The following is a 24,091-nucleotide window of genomic DNA, read 5'->3' as shown; positions in this document are numbered from 1 at the left end:
GCTTGTGGCATGAGAAGAGTGGGAGGTGGGTTGATTAGAAAGGGTAGTGAGTGGTGGGATGAAGAAGTAAGAGTATTAGTGAAAGAGAAGAGAGAGGCATTTGGACGATTTTTGCAGGGAAAAAATGCAATTGAGTGGGAGATGTATAAAAGAAAGAGACAGGAGGTCAAGAGAAAGGTGCAAGAGGTGAAAAAAAGGGCAAATGAGAGTTGGGGTGAGAGAGTATCATTAAATTTTAGGGAGAATAAAAAGATGTTCTGGAAGGAGGTAAATAAAGTGCATAAGACAAGGGAGCAAATGGGAACTTCAGTGAAGGGCGCAAATGGGGAGGTGATAACAAGTAGTGGTGATGTGAGAAGGAGATGGAGTGAGTATTTTGAAGGTTTGTTGAATGTGCTTGATGATAGAGTGGCAGATATAGGGTGTTTTGGTCGAGGTGGTGTGCAAAGTGAGAGGGTTAGGGAAAATGATTTGGTAAACAGAGAAGAGGTAGTGAAAGCTTTACGGAAGATGAAAGCCGGCAAGGCAGCAGGTTTGGATGGTATTGCAGTGGAATTTATTAAAAAAGGGGGTGACTGTATGGTTGACTGGTTGGTAAGGTTATTTAATGTATGTATGACTCATGGTGAGGTGCCTGAGGATTGGCGGAATGCGTGCATAGTGCCATTGTACAAAGGCAAAGGGGATAAGAGTGAGTGCTCAAATTACAGAGGTATAAGTTTGTTGAGTATTCCTGATAAATTATATGGGAGGGTATTGATTGAGAGGGTGAAGGCATGTACAGAGCATCAGATTGGGGAAGAGCAGTGTGGTTTCAGAAGTGGTAGAGGATGTGTGGATCAGGTGTTTGCTTTGAAGAATGTATGTGAGAAATACTTAGAAAAGCAAATGGATTTGTATGTAGCATTTATGGATCTGGAGAAGGCATATGATAGAGTTGATAGAGATGCTCTGTGGAGGGTATTAAGAATATATGGTGTGGGAGGAAAGTTGTTAGAAGCAGTGAAAAGTTTTTATCGAGGATGTAAGGCATGTGTACGTGTAGGAAGAGAGGAAAGTGATTGGTTCTCAGTGAATGTAGGTTTGCGGCAGGGGTGTGTGATGTCTCCATGGTTGTTTAATTTGTTTATGGATGGGGTTGTTAGGGAGGTAAATGCAAGAGTTTTGGAAAGAGGGGCAAGTATGAAGTCTGTTGGGGATGAGAGAGCTTGGGAAGTGAGTCAGTTGTTGTTCGCTGATGATACAGCGCTGGTGGCTGATTCATGTGAGAAACTGCAGAAGCTGGTGACTGAGTTTGGTAAAGTGTGTAGAAGAAGAAAGTTAAGAGTAAATGTGAATAAGAGCAAGGTTATTAGGTACAGTAGGGTTGAGGGTCAAGTCAATTGGGAGGTGAGTTTGAATGGAGAAAAACTGGAGGAAGTGAAGTGTTTTAGATATCTGGGAGTGGATCTGGCAGCGGATGGAACCATGGAAGCGGAAGTGGATCATAGGGTGGGGGAGGGGGCGAAAATTCTGGGGGCCTTGAAGAATGTGTGGAAGTCGAGAACATTATCTCGGAAAGCAAAAATGGGTATGTTTGAAGGAATAGTGGTTCCAACAATGTTGTATGGTTGCGAGGCGTGGGCTATGGATAGAATTGTGCGCAGGAGGATGGATGTGCTGGAAATGAGATGTTTGAGGACAATGTGTGGTGTGAGGTGGTTTGATCGAGTGAGTAACGTAAGGGTAAGAGAGATGTGTGGAAATAAAAAGAGCGTGGTTGAGAGAGCAGAAGAGGGTGTTTTGAAGTGGTTTGGGCACATGGAGAGAATGAGTGAGGAAAGATTGACCAAGAGGATATATGTGTCGGAGGTGGAGGGAACGAGGAGAAGAGGGAGACCAAATTGGAGGTGGAAAGATGGAGTGAAAAAGATTTTGTGTGATCGGGGCCTGAACATGCAGGAGGGTGAAAGGAGGGCAAGGAATAGAGTGAATTGGAGCGATGTGGTATACCGGGGTTGACGTGCTGTCAGTGGATTGAATCAAGGCATGTGAAGCGTCTGGGGTAAACCATGGAAAGCTGTGTAGGTATGTATATTTGCGTGTGTGGACGTATGTATATACATGGGTATGGGGGGGGGTTGGGCCATTTCTTTCGTCTGTTTCCTTGCGCTACCTCGCAAATGCGGGAGACAGCGACAAAGTATAAAAAAAAAAAAAAAAAAAAAATGACTAGGGAAGAGCAATGTGGGTTTAGACAAGGCAGATGGAATATGGACAAGGCACAAGGCATTTTGCTATGAAGAATTTGTAGGGACAAACAAACAAACAAAAAACTGGAGTATTTACAGTACTGGAAGATCTGAAGAAAGCATCTGGTAATGTTGACAAAGATGCCTTGCGGAAGGATATCATTAATATTTTCTTCTTATACTTAATCGCTGTCTTCCCACGTTAGTGAGGTAACGCAAGGAAACAGACGAAAGAATGGCCCAACACACCCACATACACATGTATATACATAAACGCCCACACATGCACATATACATACCTATACATTTCAAAGTATACATACATACATATACATACACAGACATGTACATATATATATATACATGTGTACGTATTCATAGTTGCTGCCTTTATCCATTCCTGTTGCCACAATGCCACACGTGAAATGGCACCCCCCTCCCCCCACATGTGCACGAGGTAGCGCTAGGAAAAGACAACACAGGCTATATTCGTTCACACTCAGTCTCTAGCTGTCATGTGTAATGCACAAAAACCACAGCTCCCCTCCCACATCCAGGCCCCACAAAACCTTCTATGGTTTACCCAAGACACTTCACATGCCCTGGTTCAATCCACTGACAGCATGTCGACCCTGGTACACCACATTGTTCCAATTCACTCTATTCCTTGCATGCCTTTCACCCTCCTGTATGTTCAGGCCCCAATCGCTCAAAATATTTTTCACTCCATCCTTCCACCTCCAATTTGGTCTCCCACTTCTCGTTCCCTCCACCTCTGACACATATATCCTCTTTGTCAATCTTTCCTCACTCATTCTCTCCATGTGACCAAACCATTTCAATACACCCTCTTCAGCTCTCTCAACCACACTCTTTTTATTACCACACATCTCTCTTACCCTTTCATTACTTACTTGATCAAACCACCTCACACCACGTACTGGAAGGAACTATTACTAATAAGGTAAATGGAAAGTTACCAAATGCTAAGACATGATCTTATCATTACAGTAAGGAATATGTGTGAGTAGGAAGGTAAGTTGTTCCCAGATGAGGATGTAAAATATAATGTAAACATACAACAGTAAACATTTTCATCAGTAGTATTCTGTCTCTTACAGTAAAGTTCTCATTATTATGCCACTCATTATTTGGCTCAGACTGATCTTGAAATTTAATTTCTTTATGTTAACTGAGATGGCATAGGGAACTGAAGCCCTGGAGTTAGGGGACAAAGAATACTGCCCACACATTCCCTGCATGTCATTGAGGGTGACTTAGAGGGGTGGGAGAGGGGTAATGGAAATCCTTCCCTCCTATTTACTTTTCCAAAAGCAAGAACAGAGAAGGGGGCCAAGTGAGGATTTTCCCTCTAAGGCTCAGTCATCTGTTCTTGATGCTACCTAGCTAACATGGGAAATGGCAAATATGAATATATACCTGACCTTAAACTAGGTACCCATTCTATCACCAACCAGTAGCGGTGGATGACAAGATTGGTTCACAGTGGAATGACTGCTGCAACCAGGATTCGAACCAATGCACTTGATCATGAGCAGCCTGTGAATGCGCCATGGTCAGGAACACTAACTGCTACACCCAGGAGGCCCTTATGCTTTCTTAGATCTACCCCATATACCCTCATCACATTCCATAAAGCATTCTTGACTGTCATATGCTTTCTTTAGATCCATAAAAGCTATATACAACACCTTACCTTTAGCTAAATACTTTTCCACATTCATTTTCACCAAAAAAAAATCTGATTCACACATCCCCTACCTTTCTTAAAACACCCTTGCTCCACACTTATCTGGCATTCAGTCACTTCCATCACTCAGTCAGTCAAAAACTGGTATCCTTACAGACTAATTCCCCTATAATTGCTACATACATCCTTTAGCATCTTTTCCTGAGAATAAATGAACAATAATAGCTTTCATCCAATCCACAAGAACAAACTTCTCCTGCCTTACTAAATAACATATCAAATGCATCCAACCTATTGCGCATTCTCATCCGTACTTCAAAATTTCAGCTGTAATCCCATCCACTCCCGGTATCCTTCCTACCTTCAGCTGCGTTATCACCCATTTTACCTCCTCTCTTGCTATAAACCCTTGCGCTTGTATTCTCTTCCTTCCATACCCATACGACTAACAACTGCTGCCTTACTTTCTTCCACAGTCATCAGTTCTTGAAAATACTCTTTCCATCAACCTTTCACTTCTTCCTTTTGATTCAGCAACTCCCCTTCCTTACTTCTCACATTTACATTTCCAGTCATATATCCACCTCTTTCCTTCTTCACCTCCTTCCAATACAATTTCAATCAAACCACCTCACACCAAATATGTCTTCTAAACATCTTATTCCCAACATGTCCACATCCATAGCCCATGCCTCGCATCCATATAACAAACAACCTAGTTGAGGGCCAATCAGGCTTTCTGTTGTCTGTCTTTCTCATGCAAACACTGATGTGACTAAAATATCTTCAAACATACCCATTTTTGCCTTCTCAGACAATGAACTTTTTTTCCCCACATATTCCTCAGTGTGATAAAAGCATGAAGGGTAATCTACAGTGAAAGCTTTGTTTTTCAGCTAACAATGAAGTAATTTCCAATACCTCCCATTACAAATGCATAATGTAACAACTGGTACCCATATGATTTCATTCAGCATGTTTCATGCTGTCTGGATGAATTATGAAAATCTGTTGCTATGCAAAAAAAATCTCGAGCAAAACCTATATGGGAGCAGACAGACACTACACTGTGAGGATAGTTTAACCTCCCCAGGGTAATTTTTTTTTTTTTGCCCACAACCTAGAGGGAAAAAATTCGTATTCATTAAAGCACACATAAAAAAATATCAAAACAATTACATTTCTCATATGATTAATATCCCACAATCACAATTATCGAAGGTAAACACATTGGACCATTATCTTTGATCTTGCTGGTCCTGTAAGGGCCCACCTCCTACTGTCACATGTGAGCCCTACTCACTCTTGCCAACACAGAACATTTCCACTTCACTCTGCTCTCATGATATATGAGAATGAGAGATTATTTTCTTCATTTGGCAAACTCATCCAGCACTCTCTTTATTTTCAAAGGCAAAAAAAATGTAAGATGTGTGATGAGGGTGTACAGTGCCCTGAGAGTAGGGTGGACAGGGAACATGATGTACCAGGCATGGTGGATGCACCTTAGATGAGACGAGTCCCAAAGAAAGGCTTGCAACTATCACCCAAGCACACTACAAGGTTACTGAGGTCTTCAAGCTGTTCCAATGATTCAGCCTTTGTCTGGGATGCCATGTATGGTCAGCCAATATATTTCACAATGGATGGAGAATATAAGTTAATAAGTGGCTAAGACTAAAATTTACAGCACCCCAGTATGCTCACCCTGACTTAGGGTGACAGCACTAAAATCATAAAACTGAAATAATTTGAAGGCTTACCAGTTTCATTTGCAATGCTGATCTATTTCTACAGTTCGTATCATTTCCAACTGAATTTTCTAAAACTGTTATTCCTATAAACAGTAAACAAATAGAACCCTTTAAAACATTAATAAAGTGTCAAAAATTTTCAAGTATGATATCTATGAGAGATGTAACCAGCACAGTCTTACATCCAGAAGTCAATAGGTCTAGAAGATGCCAGATAATACTTCTTTTCTCTATCTTTTTCTAAAACAAATTTCATGCTCTGGTCTTTAGTGGTATTTAACAATTAGTAGCTTTTAACATGACTAACTCTAACAGTTTTCATCTAGAAGGAATGAAAACATTAGTGTGTAATCATATTATTTTGTCCATCAAAGATTTTGAACACTACACAGGAAAGAAAATATATGAAAATAATTATCTCAGCAAAGTGGTGTTTTAAATACAAACATTTACAGAGGAAAAAGGGGCAACCAACTTATTGAACAAAGAAAAGATAAGGTTTTACCTTTGTAACGTCCACACCCGTCATGTTCTTCACCATTGCAGGGACATGAGCAATGATCTCCATGACTTCACCAGTAAGCTTAGCAGCACCAATCTCAGACTGGCCACTGCTCACCATTGTCAACTTCTTGGCTTGTGACAGTGGAGCAGCAACCTCAGCAGCAACCTACAGTGATATCCACCAGTTAAGCTTGGTGAAGAATAAATTCATGAGCTGTAATAATAATAATAATGATAACAATAATAATAAAAAGCTGAGAGAGAAACCATGGAAAGGTCTGTGAGGCCTAGATGTGGATAAGGAGTGGTGGTTTTGGTGCATTACAAATGACAGCTAGAGAATGAGTGAGTGGATGTGGCGTTTCTTTGTCTGTATCCTGCACTACCTTGCTGACGCAGGGAGTGGCAATGCTGTTTCCTGTGGGATGGGGTGGTGCCAGGAATGGATGAAGGCAAGCAAGTATGAACATGTACAGTCATATGTATATATGTATATGTATAAATGTATGTGCATACATGCATATAATTGTGTATATGAGAGGATGGGTCTTTCTTCATGTTTCCTGGCATTAACTCAATAATGGGGGAACTGCGATCAAGTATAATAAATAAATACCCAGTATGTTCACTGTGCTAAGTCATGGATATATAGGGCCATGAAAGGTGGCAAAGTTGTGAAGATTTAAGAAAGAGAATATTTATATTTATTTGCTTTGTCGCTGTCTCCCGCGTTTGCGAGGTAGCGCAAGGAAACAGACAAAAGAAATGGCCCAACCCTCCCCCATACACAATGTATATACATACACGTCCACACACGCAAATATACATACCTATACATCTCAATGTACACATATATATATATATACACACAGACACATACATATATACCCATGCACACAATTCACACCGTCTGCCTTTATTCATTCCCATCGCCACCTCGCCACACATGGAATACCATCCCCCTCCCCCCTCATGTGTGCGAGGTAGCACTAGGAAAAGACAACAAAGACCCCATTCGTTCACACTCAGTCTCTAGCTGTCATGCAATAATGCCCGAAACCACAGCTCCCTTTCCACATCCAGGCCCCACACAACTTTCCATGGTTTACCCCAGACGCTTCACATGCCCTGATTCAATCCACTGACAGCACGTCAACCCCGGTATACCACATCGATCCAATTCACTCTATTCCTTGCTCTCCTTTCACCCTCCTGCATGTTCAGGCCCCGATCACACAAAATCTTTTTCACTCCATCTTTCCACCTCCAATTTGGTCTCCCACTTCTCCTCATTCCCTCCACCTCCGACACATATATCCTCTTGGTCAATCTTTCCTCACTCATTCTCTCCATGTGCCCAAACCATTTCAAAACACCCTCTTCTGCTCTCTCAACCACGCTCTTTTTATTTCCACACATCTCTCTTACCCTTACATTACTTACTCCATCAAACCACCTCACACCACACATTGTCCTCAAACACCTCATTTCCAGCACATCCACCCTCCTGCACACAACTCTATCCATAGCCCACGCCTCGCAACCATACAACATTGTTGGAACCACTATTCCTTCAAACATACCCATTTTTGCTTTCCGAGATAATGTTCTCGACTTCCACACATTCTTCAAGGCTCCCAGGATTTTTGCCCCCTCCCCCACCCTAGGATTCACTTCCGCTTCCATGGTTCCATCCACTGCCAGATCCACTCCCAGATATCTAAAACACTTTACTTCCTCCAGTTTTTCTCCATTCAAACTTACCTCCCAATTGACTTGACCCTCAACCCTACTGTACCTAATAACCTTGCTCTTATTCACATTTACTCTTAACTTTCTTCTTTCACACACTTTACCAAACTTAGTCACCAGCTTCTGCAGTTTCTCACATGAATCAGCCACCAGCGCTGTATCATCAGCGAACAACAACTGACTCACTTTCCAAGCTCTCTCATCCCCAACAGACTTCATACTTGCCCCTCTTTCCAAAACTCTTGCATTCACCTCCTTAACAACTCCATCCATAAACAAATTAAACAACCATGGAGACATCAAACACCCCTGCCGCAAACCTACATTCACTGAGAACCAATCACTTTCCTCTCTTCCTACACGTACACATGCCTTACATCCTTGATAAAAACTTTTCACTGCTTCTAACAACTTGCCTCCCACACCATATATTCTTAATACCTTCCACAGATCATCTCTATCAACTCCATCATATGCCTTCTCCAGATCCATAAATGCTACATACAAATCCCTTTGCTTTTCTAAGTATTTCTCACATACATTCTTCAAAGCAAACACCTGATCCACACATCCTCTACCACTTCTGAAACCACACTGCTCTTCCCAATCTGATGCTCTGTACATGCCTTCACCCTCTCAATCAATACCCTCCCATATAATTTACCAGAGAAATGGGAATGAATTAGTTTTCAGCGACATCAAAAGGAACCAAGCTGTAACTGCCTCACTAAAAAATGCTGTCTAAATTTAAGGTCAGAGGTGGTTATGATGAGATGAGATATTGACTGAGCAAGAGATGTAATGAATTTGACATGAATGAGGAAATACAACACTAAATTATATACATATAGGTGCATTTTCTTATTTGCTGGGGAATGCAAACTTCTGATAAAAGGGAGGAGGAGTGCTTGAGAAAGGTCAGAACCTGTGGGATACTGAAGCTGACAGGGAAAGAAGGAGAGCCTGATCCATTAACAACTACAGAGATATGTTGGCTTACGAGAATGTTTGATGTGAGAGAACTGAGTGACAGGAAAGCCAAAAGGCTGGATATCTGAACCTGAGACCAGAATCCATCAAATCTTAAGAGGCACTGAGGGCTACAACACAGAATTCCCCAGTCTTTCAGAGAGGATAATCAGATATCAAGGCTGTCAAAGCTAAACATTCAGGCAACCTAAGATCAAGCAGTGTGTAAATTTCTACAATAACACACTTATGAGTCACACAAAAGGAAGCTAGAAATAGGCTCCCATTCATATACCACTTCCTCAAGCTCTGCCAATTTTGCTCTAAGCAATGATTCAGGCTTAATCTTGTCCTTGATTGCACTTTACCTTATAAAATGTTGTGCTTTTAGCACCATGCTGTTCAGCGAGTTCATGTGCTGAAACACCTTTGTCTAGTTTTTGTTATATTTCAGCTTTTTGTATGACAGTTTGAGCAATATGCTTTCAATCTGAAACTATGACTATAATTACAGGAAGGGGTGCCACTAGTGCATCTTGCATTTCAAAAGCCAAACTAACACTTACAGATATAAGAATCAAGGAAAGATTCAAAGACTGAAAAGTATCAAAAGTCAGAGCAACAGGATGATCGAAGGAAGGGTTAGATTGATTTCCTTTCTTTGACTGATTTTCCTTCTTTGAGATGATTGTAACAATGCATGTTTCGAGGAAATAGGAAATGTCTTGGTCCTATGACAAGTGAAACAGACAAGCAAGTACTTGTTTAAGTTGACAGGCACACTTCTACAAAACAAAAGGGATGCCAGTTTATGCAAAAACTTTATTTGTCTCCAGAAAGAAAGCTGATTTTTAAACTGAATGAAAAGAGATTAAAAGGAGTAGCACAGCATTTGTTTAAAGTGTCAGGCTGAGGAACTTTCAATCATTAAAGGTTAATACTCTTATTCTAATTTTTGGGCAATAGTCATCACAACCTAAATGCAAAAAAAATGAATGTCAGTTACATAATATACGACAGAAATATAAAGGTACCTTAGGTAAAGTATCCAAGTACATTTCCAACATAGCAGCTTCCTTGTATTCTTTCTGTGCATCAGCCTTCTGTTGCATGATTAAGGCCTCAGCCTTTGCCTTAGCTTCCACAGCATAAGCTTCAGCCTCACCCTTGACTCGGAGGGCTTCAGCTTCAGCCTCAGCCTCCAGCATGGTCTTGTTACGGGCAGCTTCAGCCAACTTCTCCAACCTGGCATCAAAAATTAAAAAGGGTTTTTCATCACATACATGTAATTTCCTACAAAACAGATTAGGGTAATTTCCTACAAAACAGATTAGGGTATAGATACATAAGTACATGAAAGAGTCCGAGTACCTATGATGAGATTTTGCAAAAAAAGGCACTGATGGGATTTTTCAAAAAAAAGGCACTGATGGCATGTAGCACTGAGCACACATCTTCCTTATGGGTAATGCTATTTCTCTCTGCTGCCATGCACATTCCATTATTATCTATCATGACTTCATCTGGAACTAATTCAACCTGTATATGTATGTTTTTTTATTGGTGTTCCCAGTAAGTTTCTTATTTCTCCGGGTAAGACACTAGATAATCTTAACTTTTTTGCATTTCACTCAAATATCTTTGCTTGTCTGAGTATCTACCTACTTATGAGCACCTATGGCAAAATTTAGCCATAACGGCAGGGATAAAGTGAAGTGCTTATTGCACATCTTGTTTGGTGAAAGGAACTATTCTTCTCAGCTGCCACCGACATTGCATGGTTTTCTATTCTTGGTTAATCTAGGAGTGATCTCAATAACATGTCAATTAATCTTTCATATATTTCTGTAGTTTTTTCATGCATGTTTTTTATTTCTTCTAACAGTATACTGAATATGCATTCTAGTTTCCTGTTTGAGCTGTCATATATTTTTGTCTGATTTATCTTCGTTTGTTCCAAGGTGCTCCTGAAGACTTGATAACTCTGTATCTCTATGATGAGAGGCTTTCAGATTTTAAAACATTTCTTTATCCCATCAAATTATTGCCTGTGAAGATTATCACATATTTTTCTCTTCTTTCTAGACTACATGGCTGCAGTTCTTTCAGCCTTTCATGGTAATTCTTCTGATCTATCCCTTTCATTTTGCCTGTGAAGTGGTTCATATACCCTTGTTCAGCCCACTGACAGTAAGTTGGCCCCAGCTAACAAAATTTTTTCAATTCACTCAATCCCTTGCATGCCTCACATCCTCCTGAATGTTCAGGACCAAAACACTCAAAGCATCTTTCACTGTACCCTTTCACATCCTCCTTATTTCTCCTTTTCCTTGTTCCCTCCACTGGCATCATCTATAGCATCTGAATCATCTTTTCCTCACTCCTCTCTTTGAGTTCAAACTATTTCAGCACATCCCCTTCAGCTCTCTCATACATACTTCCCTTACTACTACACCTCTCTCTAACCCTATCAGCTCTCTCATACATACTTCCCTTACTACCACACCTCTCTCTAACTCTATCAGCTCTTCTGTTTTGCACGTGAATCTACCACCAGTGTCTCATCATCAGCAAACAACTGACTCACTTCATAAGCCCCACTCTTCCTAAAACACTGTAGACTGGCTCCTCTCTCCAAAACCCACACATTCAGCTCCTCGCCACCTCATCCACAAACAGATTAACTAGCAATGGTAACCCCATACACTACTGCCAAAGACTCACCTTTACCTAGAAACACTCACCCTCCTCTCTTCCTACTTGCACACAGGCCTTTCTCTGCTAAAACTCCTCCTACCTCTAGTAGCTATCCTTCCACACAATATACTGTTAGTGGACGAAAACAAATAGAGGAACTTCTTACTCCTAAGAAAGCCATCATCTCCCAGCCACTAGATACTGTGCAGCTTTGGAGCTACAACAGCCAAGTAAAAGGGGTCCTGAGGTTGTGTAATTAAATCATACATACATATTGGCTGAGGTCTGACTGTCCATCTCAGATTGTCATAGTCTATGCAAACAATTGGTTATTATTGCTTTCATGATAACTTAAAGTACTCTGTCTAAGCTAGCTGCATGCAATCATTTGGAAGTTCTGTTAATCCCTAGCAAATCAGCTTACCTTAATCAGCTGTAAGTAAAAAGTGTGAGGTGCAACAGGAAAGAATTAAAATATCTGCAAAATCAACAATGAACGGCATATTAAAACATACAAATGGTAGCCTATTATCTTTTCATCATATTCCTGAAGTTAGAAGTCATCATCATACATGAGATCTGTCATGTTAAAGTGTTTTAGTGAAAAACAAAAACTTTACCAAATGCCTAATGTATTTTTAGAGCTTACTTGAATTTTTCCGAATCTGCTGGCTGTTTGACTGTTGCCTCCAGCTCCTTCTCACGACGCTGGATTTCCTGGTCCTGAATGAGGATCTCTTGAGCTCTCTCGACCACCTGTTCAACAAAACAGCTTTGTATAACATAATCCTTCTCTTCTCAATGGTATGTCAAACATAGATACCAGCTTTATATCAAAACATACTTTTCCTTTGTCATCACCAATGAATATTTTTTGGGAGACAATTAATTCTCCCTCCTTAGTGAAACAGCATTAAGAATAGAAGAGTAATGACCTATTTCGCACACATCTACTCTGCAGTGTTATGTATAATGCACCAAAATCAAAGCCTAACATCCACTGCCAATCAGAATTTTTGAGACACAGATGGCCAAAAAACTGACACGATGAAGGAACAGTGAAAAACTGGTATATTGAAAATTTTCACCTATAAATATTCCTTCAATGAAAAACTGGTATGATGAAATTTTTCCCTTTAATTAATGTCTCTTTCTTTAGTTACCTATATGAAGAAAGAAAACATACGATCTTTTTATCTGTGGTGAAAGCACACTTCCCCCTCACCTCCTATTCAAACCTATATGCCCCGTAAGCACGAACGAAATGAAATAAAAAGAGGAAATGAGAGAGCAGATGATGGAGGGAGGAGGTACAAAGGAAAGTAAGAGAGATATAAAGATGTTTAAACAGCTACTTGATGGCAAAATATGTTCACAAGAGATGGTGTCTTATGATTGCAAAATACTCTGCTCATACTATATAAATAAGTAATTGCACTATTCTGGACTCTTAGTGATATGGCATGACTCACGGCAAAGGCACTCTAGACTAAGGAATTTTTAGACTTAGGGATATTTACTCCTAAAAGCTGGTACACAGCACTGATAGTGTCTACAAAAAACCTTGTCAGCCTTCTGTTTCAGAATATTTCACTCATGTTAAGAAGGATAACAAAGAGGTAAATGTTTTGGTTACCCAGCTACTCTTTAATGCAATGTGTGAATAACTGCTGCATGGAACCAAACTGACAGAGTGGACTGCCCAAAAATGAATGTTGTCACATATGAAGTACATAAGGTTTAAATAATTCCTTTACAATATTAAAATGCTGAAAATCAATATCTTTTATAACAACTTGCTTCTGCCTCAGGGAGAAAGCATCAGGAACAAATGAGCACAAACCTTACTTACACATATCCATAGCTGTCATATGCAATGTTCTGGAACCACAGCCTATCATCCACATATAAGCACCAAAGACCATTGCATGGTTAACCTTGACTCCTCCATATGTCCAGGTTCAGCTCACATACTGTATTAGTGTAGTTCACTCTATCAGTTACACAGCTCTCACCCCCCAGAATATTCAAGCTCTGGTACCTCAAAGCCTCCTTCACTGCATCCTTCCAGGCCTCCCCCTTCCTCACTTCATTTCAGTCACTTTCAATCAGTCTTTGCGCATGCTCTACAATTGTCCAAACTACTTCAGCACACAATAGTTAGCACTCTTAATCACACTGCTTAATACCAAACTCCTTATTCAACTGTCATTCCATAAATGATCAACCTGTCTTAAACCACATATCATCAAACTTTTCATTTCTAAAATGTCCATTATCTTCCTTATGTGTTCAAAGCCCAAAACTCAAATATAAACAACACTGTTGGGATTACTATACCTTCAAACATACCCATCTTTGCCCTAAAGACATACTCTTTAAAGCACCCAAAAACTTGACCCCTCTCCCATCCTGTGAATCACTTCACTTTGCATGGTTCCATCTGCTGCCACATCCAACTGTACATATCTAAGCAATCCACTTCCTCTGTGTCTTCGCTATTCAGAATCACTCTCAAACCATCCCATCTCATGTCCTTCTTGCAACTTATTACCTTACTTTTTCTAACAGTAACTCTTAACTTTCTCCTTTAACACACTTCGACTCTGTTTTCTACATCTAGAGTTTCTCTTTAGAGTTTGCCATCAGACTGTGGCATCTGTAAACTGTAAATGATTCATCCAGCCCCAAACCCCAGCAAAGTGAAGACCTTTCTCTTGCTCTAATAATCTTATATTTAATTTCCTCACCATCCCATCCATGAACAAACTGAACAACCACAGTGAGCTTTATGTATCCCTGACACAGACCCGCCTTCAACGGAACTCACTCCTTTTCCTCCTTTCCTACTCACACACATGCCTTACTATCCTCTTAAAAACTCCTCACTACATTTAGTAACTTTGCATATACCCTATATATCTTGTACCACCTTTTACAAGGCCTCTGACTCTTACTTTCATGCCCCTCACTATCCCATCTATGACAATCAAACAAACACTGTGAATTTAATACAGCCTTAATGCAAATCCATCTCCAAGGAAATCACTCATTCTCCTCCCTTACTACTCACACACATGCTTTACTATCCTAATTAAAACTTGTCACTGCATTTTATAACTTTCCAAAAACCTCATGCATCTGTAGCACCTTCCACAAGGCCTCTCTGCCTGCCATACCATATATGTAACACATTCTACAGACCTTCAAAATACTCACTCCATCTCTTTTTTTCACTTCTCCTTCGTTTTATATCTCTTCCACATCTTGTCCATAAGTGGCTGCCATTTGTTCACTTATTCTTCTCACAATGTTTACCTCCTACTAAACCCTTTCTTATACCCTTTTAACCCTTTTTTTGGTGTGCAATTGATGTTTTCAGCATCCTCCACCATGGGCAGAAAGTAAGAGAACATTTTTCCCCTTTAAGAAAGAGTGTGCAAGAAAAAAATAAATAAAAATCATCTTTTCTTTCAAATCAAGACAACCATTCTTTGCTTAGGAAAAATATCATCTAGCAGATTGGCCAAGCCTATGTACTCAAGTTTACATTCACTAACATTTTGCAGTCTTTTTACTTATATAATTATGTGTAGAAAGCTACCAAAACCAATATTTTTCATACAAATTAAGAGTTATGCATTTGTAATTAAGGAAAAAAAAATATCATTTACTGGATTCCCCAATCCTAAACCAACAATATGGGTATGGCCCTAAATGCTTAGGGTGCCACAGGTATGGTTAGTATCAAAAGAAGGCACATATCCCACCAACATGATTACTAGCAGGTTAACTGTCCCTTGTCTGGGTTGCCATCTATGGCCAGCTAATGGAGCTTACAATGCAAGCAGAATTCAATCTTGAAGCAGGAAATTTTATGTGGACTATGCTTAGTCTGATGCCAGTAACACCAAAAGAGATAAGTTCACTAATATTCTTTCACCCCATCTCTCATTCATCCTGTATTTCATCTCACATACCTTTCTCTTGACTTCCTACAGCTATCTTTTGTACTCTTCCTGATTACTTACACTCATTTTCTGCACATACTGTCCATTTTCTTTCACCAGCAATTTAACTTCATCCCATGGCTCACAACCCTTTCTCACACATATAAATCTTATGTTCCACATGCCACACACTTCACCTGGACATGTAAGCAATGCTTTTCAAAATAAATTCTATTCATCTTTCCTCCCCTTGTATCATTTACTCTCACCCTAAGCTACTCCTCAGTTAATCTCGTAATATTTTTGCCCACAGGCCGTTTTATCAAGCTCGCTCACTTTCACTGCTTCTTTTACAAATGTATTTTCCCCTTTTTCTAAAACCATTGCAAAATTTCACTCTTGCCACCATCAAGAGAATCAGAAATCTCTCAAGCCATCCTGATTGGTGTGTTCACATCCAACAACTTCCTTTGCATGCCTGTCTATCAACATAGTTGAATGATACTCTCTAATCCCTAACCCAACTCACCTGCATACACATTTGTACATATCTTTTTGGACCAGGTATTCTTAATCATCATTCTGTCTTCATTATAGAGCTTCAAAAGCACTTTCCCATTTTCAGTTACACATGGAACTGACCTCATGCCCCCCAGTTATACATAAGTAACACATCACCAACTTTTGCATTTACATCCTGTTGCATCAAAACAGCCAAATGTACATTCTTAGGTTCTCCCAAAAGCAATTCTTTCTTCTTCCCTCCATTCACTAACAGAAGCATAAGCATTAACACACATCCACCTCTCATAATCTACTTTCATTCCAACCCACATCAATATTGCATTTACTTCCTTAACCTCATTATCAAAATCTCATATGTACCACCAATTCCACTCCTCGTACTCTTTAATCCCTTAAGATCCCTAGAGCATTCTGCAGTCTTCCCCTTCAACTTAATTTTATTCAGAGCCAGAACATCCAGGTTTCATCAAACACAGCATGTATCTCTCCCTTCTCTGCATGCAGAAAATATGTTAACAGGTCATATTTGTTGATTTTGTCGAGAATTCATATAATAGGCCTATCTTTTAAAATTAAAATATTAGTGTTCTATCAGATACATAACATTATGATTATAACATTTATGGCAGCTTCTAAAGTCAAGATAAAAAGCACTATGATAAAAAGAAATTAAACTTTTACTCAGAGACTTACATTTCCTCCACTGTATTTGAAAATATACTTGAAGTGCTTCATAAACAACAGAAAAAAACTAGGAAAAAAACTACAAAACTTTACCTTAATCTGCATTTGTTCCTCCTTAATTTTCTGACGTGTCTTGGCAGCCTGAAGTTCATATGCAAGCTCAGCTTCAGCTTTCTAGATAAAGAAAAAGCAAAAAATCACAACATAATGAACATATATCTTGAAATCATACTTTCCATATTTACTGCACTTTAGGATATGCAGAATGTACGTCCTCTAAAAATTATTTGGTACCTTTGGCTACGGTATGCCCTGCAATGATCCTGATCTCTAGTTGTGTGTGTGTGTGTGTGTGTGTGTGTGTGAAAGTAATATGGTGTTTTCTGCAGCCACGTGTCATATTTAACTTAATAAATGGCAATAAACATAGTGTTAGTATGAAAGCCTCTAAACAAACCCACAATCCGTATTGATACTCATATTGCAACTAGTGAATCATGGGGGCTATTTAGTGATTTCTTAAATCATAAGATGAAATGACATAACCCACATCATATAAAGTGTATATGCTCGAAAGTAAGTAAACATCCTGTAAGATAAAACCACATTCACGAAGAACAAAAAATATCTGTGTAACATAATAGGGATATAAAATTAAGCACTGCTCTGGCTTGAATACGAAGCAAGAAATGAGTCGTAAAACTTCATTTTGCTATACAATACAATACAATTAGTAAGTCCTTGAGAATGTGATTGGTGGGGAAATTCATGCAAGACAAACAATGTTAGTGTTAGCACTGAAATCTACCACAGGAAGTTTGTTATCTGAAAACAACGTATCAAATATTTTGGAAACACAACTGGTTGAACCTGCATTGAGATGAACTTCTGAGCAGACAGTAGGAATCATAATGTTTATTTCAAGCTGTATCAGACAAGATGAAAACAATGCCAATTAGGTTCAACTATGTCCTAGCAGCAATGGGTTCCTAAACTATCTATTGATAGACTTATAAGTAAACAGCCCAGGTGAAACATGTTTACCTTTCCTATCACGTAATTAACCAGCCTGGCACATGACCGGTCAACCCTTATATCTAATACTCTGTGTCTGTAAGTCTGCTGGTAGCATGAATAGATACTACTGTGGTGTTACTGTGAACACTACTGTAGTGATAATTTTGTTTAATGAAGCATAATTTGGTTAATGAAGCACAATCTACATGTAGAGCCACTGAAAAATTCTATTGGTACCAGTCACACACTGCAGAGTAACTGGCAACTCAGTAGGCAAGGAACACCTTCCTTGCACTGTACCTCAGGAGTATTTTTCTAAAAATTCTTGTGCAGTGTGTCATACTGTATCATGCCACAAAGGTGCCAAATAATCTTTTAATGGGTGTACATATACTTTAAAATCTTGTGCTATGGGAAGCTGTTGTTTCCAAAAGTTTGTATATGAAGAATAGCCACATGAAGATTGACCATTATGACATCTTTCTTTATACAGCATTCTCTTCTATCTTTTGTCTTTCTTTCTCCTTATCTATAACATCTCTATTTTTAAGAGCTGAGACTTCATAAACGTAAGGAGATAAATCTATAACTTTTGTTTTGTCTCATATCCCATTATCTAAAATCTTATCAAAGATGGCCATGATTGGGTTATGCTATTTAGACACAACCTGTTGGATACAGTTGTGGAGGGGAAAGCTGAAACAATGAAGACTTCTGTAGTAGCACATATCTACACATGCTAGTCTCCATGATATAAGTGAGGGATGTATTCATAACAGAGAAGCTGCTTAAAGCAAAATCAATGAGTGAAGATGTTTTCAAAGTAAAATGGAGAAATATCTTCAAGTACACCACCAAAGATATCTAAAAATGCAAAAAATGAAGATGTATACATATCAGCAATATAAAACTGAGAAAGTATATAAATGAATATACAAATTAATACAGACTGTAGTTTTCAGCATGTGGTGTATACTGTTGGGTAAGTGTACAGTGTTTTCTAGTTTATTTTAGCACTTTTGTGGAAGATGCTACTGTGCTGACAGTATTCTTTTTACCTACACTTAAGGGGAATGTTTCATGTAAGTTTGCCATAGCAATGCCTGGCATAACAGCAATGACTGAAGCTATTTCAGAAGTTAATCTTAGCATAATAATCTCAAAACAATCAAGAAAAACCTAATTAAGAACTCCGTGAACAATAAAATCTCTAACACATTTGTTAAGAATGATTCAACAATTAAAAAAAAATCATTATAACAAATCCCTGTTACATTTGAAAGATAAGACTGCAAACTACTGTACACCTTTTTAAATTAATGTTGATCCGCATAAAATTTTCTTAGAGAAAGAAAAAAAAAGGATCCTTAAATTTTGTTTACTCTTCACAGTCCCTTCAAGGGAAATGACACAAGAGCATTATAAAGAATTATATCAACAAAACTAATGAGGAACACAACTCTTTGCCTGACCTTCACAAACATGGTTTTACACTTAATTCACCAATACCTGAGGAACATGGCCTTCAGGTAGGGACGGGTCAAGTGAGGAACATACGAAATGACGACTGTGAAAATCCAAAATCATGCAGTGTGCTCATGAAAAAAAAACAAAAAAACTTGCCTTTGCTTGAACTTCCATATCATATGTGGCCTTCTTCAGCTCAAAATCTCGCTGTGCTTTAGCAATCTCCGTATCATTAAGGTACTTGGAAGCCATGCGTTCTTCCTCAGCAATAGCTTCTTTGATCTGGGCATCCTTGGTTGCTTCTGCTTCACCAATGCGTGCATCTCTCTTCACCTCAGCAGTTCGGGCCATACCCAAAGCATCTAGATAACCCTATCAATGGAAAATGAATTCATCAATTAGCAAGTTATTCTACTTAATCAGACAGATGTACACTTTGATTTTGAAACATTCATGAACCCCTGTTGTTAAAATCTATTCTACTTTTCAAAAATATGTTAAAAAATCTAAAATAACAACTGTGCTTTTGTATCTTGGAAATGCTGCTATAATGAATACTATTTCATATTTTCATACTCATAAATCTTTTTAAATATCTTACTACAATGATCACAAATTCATTCTTACCTGATAATAAGTGGTAAGGGATGAATGGCCATATACGCAAATAAAGTTAAAATCATATGAAAAGGTTACTATGTACAGTATCAATATTAAAGCAACTCATCACACTGACTGCAGAAAAAATATAAAAAAACATTCTGCAAATAGTAATACCAAAAGGTGGAGGTATTCTGGAACAATACTAAGGACACCCACATAACAACCATACCTTCTCAAAAATAAAGCATAGTAACAGGAACAAAATAAAACTTTTCTCCAATGCCACATTTTTCAGCCTTTTGTCAAGAAATTTCTAAACTACCCAACTAAATAAACAGTATCCCAAATATAGCATATGTCCTAAGAAGCAACATAACATATATGCAAAAGAGCAACAAGAAAATATGTATTTCATCACAGGAACTGTTTCATTTATAATGATCATGTAACATCTGAAAATGAAGTTAAATGATAAAATACCTGTAAATTTGTATGTGTAGATGTCCTATGTCCTATATGAAGTAATGTGTGGTTTGAAAGTCTGGCATTCCACAAAGTAAAAGACCTGACTATTGGTGCAGAAGTTTAGCACTCCAGCACATAACAAATTACAACATTAATACCTAATAATCTACAAGAGAAAAAAATGGAATCACACTTCATTACAAGGGTGATAATACAAGTTGTGATGCTAAACCTGAAGGATGTTAGGTTTATGATAACTAAATAAAGGGATTCACAAGGTAAATAATGACTGCTTAGAATATTACAATTTACACTGACAAGATAGCAAGTCAAATGATTACTCTAAATCACATCCACGCCACAACATTCTAGCGTAAAGCTCTGCCCTAATTGAAGTTGTGCTAAAAGGGAATAAAAAAAGTATCATAGAGAAATATATATGAATCAATACATTTATTATAACCACTGGAATTATATGTGCAATATATGTGTGCATTTGCATATGCATGTAAGCATGATTACTAAGGTGGTCCACACATGTATGATGAAAAATGAAAATGCATAAATAGGAGCTACTAATATATTCTATTAATCATATGGAAAAGGACCTCAGACCTAACTTTGAACAGTATCTATGAGTGGCTTATGTCTGAATCAGCCTGCCAACAGCTTTGATTTTTTATCAATCTTTTGGATGGTATTCCAATGAAATTTATCAAAAAAGGGGGTGACTGTGCTGTTGACTGGTTGGTAAGGATATTCAGTGTATGTATGGTTCATGGTGAAGTGCCCGACGATTGGCAGAACGCATGCACAGTGCCACTATACAAAGGCAAAGGGGATAAAGGTGAGTGTTCAAATTACGGAGGTATAAGTTTGTTGAGCATTTCTGGGAAATTATATGGGAGGGTATTGACTGAGAGGGTAAAGGCATGTACAGAGCATCAGTTTAGTGAAGAATAGTGTGGTTTCAGAAGTGGTAGAGGATGTGTGGATCAGGTGTTTGCTTTGAAGAATGTATGTGAGAAATACTTAGAAAAACAGATGGATTTGTATGTAGCATTTATGGAACTGAAGAAGGCATATGATAGAGTTGATAGAGATGCTTTGTGGAAGGCATTAAGAGTATATGGTGTGGGAGGTAAGTTGCTAGAAGCAGTGAAAAGTTTTTATCAAGGATGTAAGGCATGTGTACAAGTAGGAAGAAAGGAGAGTGAGTGGTTCCCAATGAATGTCGGTTCACGGCAGGGGTGCATGATGTCTCAATGGTTGTTTAATTTGTTTATGGATGGGGTTGTTAGGCAGGTGAATGCAAGAGTTTTGGAGAGACTGCTAAGTATGCAATCTGATGTGGATGAGAGGGCTTGGGAAGAGAGTCAGTTGTTGTTCGCTGATGATACAGCACTGGTGGCTGATTCGGGTGACAAACTGCAGAAGTTGGTGACTGAGTTTGGTAAAGTGTGTGAAAGAAGAAAGAAGAGCGTAAATGTGAAGAGCAAGGTTGTTAAGTTCAGTAGGGAAGAGGGACAAGTTAACTGGGAGGTGTTTGAATGGAGAAAAACTGGAGGAAGTGAAGTGTTTTAGATATCTGGGATTGGATTTGGCAGTGGATGGAACCATGGAAGTAGAAGTGAGTCATAGGGTGGGGGAGGGGGCAAAAGTTCTGGGAGCGTTGAAGAATGGATGGAAGGCAAGAATGATATCTCAGAGCAAAAATGGGTATGCTTGAAGGAATAGGGGTTCCAACAATGTTATACAATTGCAAGGCATGGGCTATAGATTGGGTTGTACGGAGGAGGGTGGATGTGTTGGAAATGGAATGTTTGAGGACAACATGTGGTGTGAGGTGGTTTGATCGACTAAGTAACGAAAGGGTAAGAGAGATGAGTGGTAATAAAAAGAGTGTGGTTGAGAGAGCAAAGGAGGGTGTATTGAAACGGTTTGGTCACATGGAGAGAATGAGTGAGGAAAGACTGATGAAGAGGATACATGTGTCAGAGGAGGAGGGAACGAGGAGAAGTGGGAGACCAAATTGAAGGTAGAAGGATTGAGTGAAAAAAAAAAAATTTGAGGGATCAGAGCCTGAACATACTGGAGGGTGAAAGGCATACAAGGAATAGAGTAAATTGGAATGATGTGGTATACCGGGGTCAACGTGCTGTCAATGGATTAAACCAGGACATGTGAAGCATCTGGGGTAAACTATGGAAAGCTTTGTGGGGCCTAGATGTGGAAGGGAGCTGTGGTTTCAGTGCATTACACAAGACAGCTAGAGACTGAGTATGAATGAATGTGGCCTTTTGTTGTCTTTACCTCGTGCGCATGGGGTGGGGATGCTTTTTTTTTTATGTACGGCAAGGTGGCGACAGGAATGCATGAAGGCAGCAAGTATGAATATGTAATTATGTATGTGTCTGTGTTTGTATATGTATGTATTCGTTGAAATGTATGGGTATGTATATGTGCATGTGTGGATGTTTACTTATATACATGTGTATGTGGGTGGGTTGGGCCATTCTTTCATCTGTTTCCTTGTGCTCCCTCGCTAACAAGGGAGACAGCGTCTAAGTATAATAAATAAATAATTAACACTTTATCATTCTGACAACAATGATACTTTTACACTACATTGTAAGCTTGTTAAATCATCATGTACTGTAGTAGTCTGTTGTTCAAAATAGCATGTTGGGTTATGGTCTCTTCGTGTAAGATGTGATAATCCAACATTGTACCCGATAATGTCAGCTTTTTATCTTTTTCTTGGCTGTGAGCAAGTGGCCTGATGTTTTTAGAGGGAACTTTTGGTTATGAATTTAGAGAGGTGTTCATTTCTTTCCAAAAGTGTGAGCTGTGCAGATTTCCCTCCCTTTGTAAGTGGTTTGTCTCTCTTTTCCTTTGTTTGGTATTCATGAAACATGTCCATGTATTATGTCTGTTTGTAATACATTAGTAAAAGAATTTTATTGAGAAATAACTGTGTTGCTTTGAATCCTGCAACTCTGACATAATTATTACACAGACTGAATCTGTTTTTGTTGAATATATCTATACTCAATTTTTAGAAAATCTCAGTGCTTTTTTTTTGTACCTTAGTTACTCAGGATGAATCCATTACAATATGTTGTCAAAGTAGGATTCAGAAGGTTACTGAACTCTGCCTCTATATTTCCTCAAGTTACGGTTATGACTATTGTGGAAACTTCCCCTTAACCTTAGGTGCTTGAGACTTCACTTGAGGTAAATAGTTCTTTGTTCCACCATGCAGAGGACAACACTAATTAAGAAAACTGTCATCTAGATTTGGAAGCAGCATCTATCTACTTTGTAAAAAGCCGATACTAATAACAACTCTCGAATGTGTGGTAATTATGCTAGAGAAGTCGATGACAGAGTATCAAGCCTTCACAGTGCAAGAATAAGCCACATGAAGCCTACTGAGTGCAGGAGGGCATCTCAAGCAAATATATGGATGAAATATTTGATCTCCATGAAAAGGCAGTTAAAGATGCAGGTAGATGATAAACATTTCCTACAAACATGCAGAAAGAAAATATCAGTAAATCATCCTTTGGAAGTGAACACTCTGAAATTGTCCAGGAAGCTGAAATGAAACGACTATTACGATAATGTTTTTGAGCTGTCCATACACCAATTATGTACCAATCAATCCAGTTTGTTTTTTATATTTCTTTAGTGAGGGTGAAAAATGGGTTAAAGTTATGATAAAATTCATTTTTTGGACCACCCTAGTACTTGTGCAAT

The 24,091-nt window shown here is 38.8% G+C and overlaps 1 protein-coding gene across 8 annotated transcripts in view; it reads right to left on the bottom strand.

The window, feature by feature from the left end:
• Positions 1 to 24,091, bottom strand: part of Flo1 (flotillin-1) — a 235,098-nt gene that overhangs the window by 41,181 nt on the left and 169,826 nt on the right. For all 8 annotated transcript variants that reach the window (XM_071663590.1, XM_071663594.1, XM_071663589.1 and 5 more), the window contains 5 exons: positions 19,414 to 19,633; positions 16,871 to 16,947; positions 12,268 to 12,374; positions 9,956 to 10,166; positions 6,202 to 6,366 (listed from right to left, as the gene is read on the bottom strand). In XM_071663590.1, the coding sequence (XP_071519691.1) occupies positions 6,202 to 6,366; positions 9,956 to 10,166; positions 12,268 to 12,374; positions 16,871 to 16,947; positions 19,414 to 19,633 (780 nt within the window). The remainder of the gene's footprint in view (positions 1 to 6,201; positions 6,367 to 9,955; positions 10,167 to 12,267; positions 12,375 to 16,870; positions 16,948 to 19,413; positions 19,634 to 24,091) is intronic.

Source organism: Panulirus ornatus, chromosome 7 (assembly GCF_036320965.1).
Source record: "Panulirus ornatus isolate Po-2019 chromosome 7, ASM3632096v1, whole genome shotgun sequence".
Taxonomy (NCBI): domain Eukaryota; kingdom Metazoa; phylum Arthropoda; class Malacostraca; order Decapoda; family Palinuridae; genus Panulirus; species Panulirus ornatus.
Note: the sequence above shows the minus strand (reverse complement) of the source record. Positions and strands in the feature narration are given on the sequence as shown.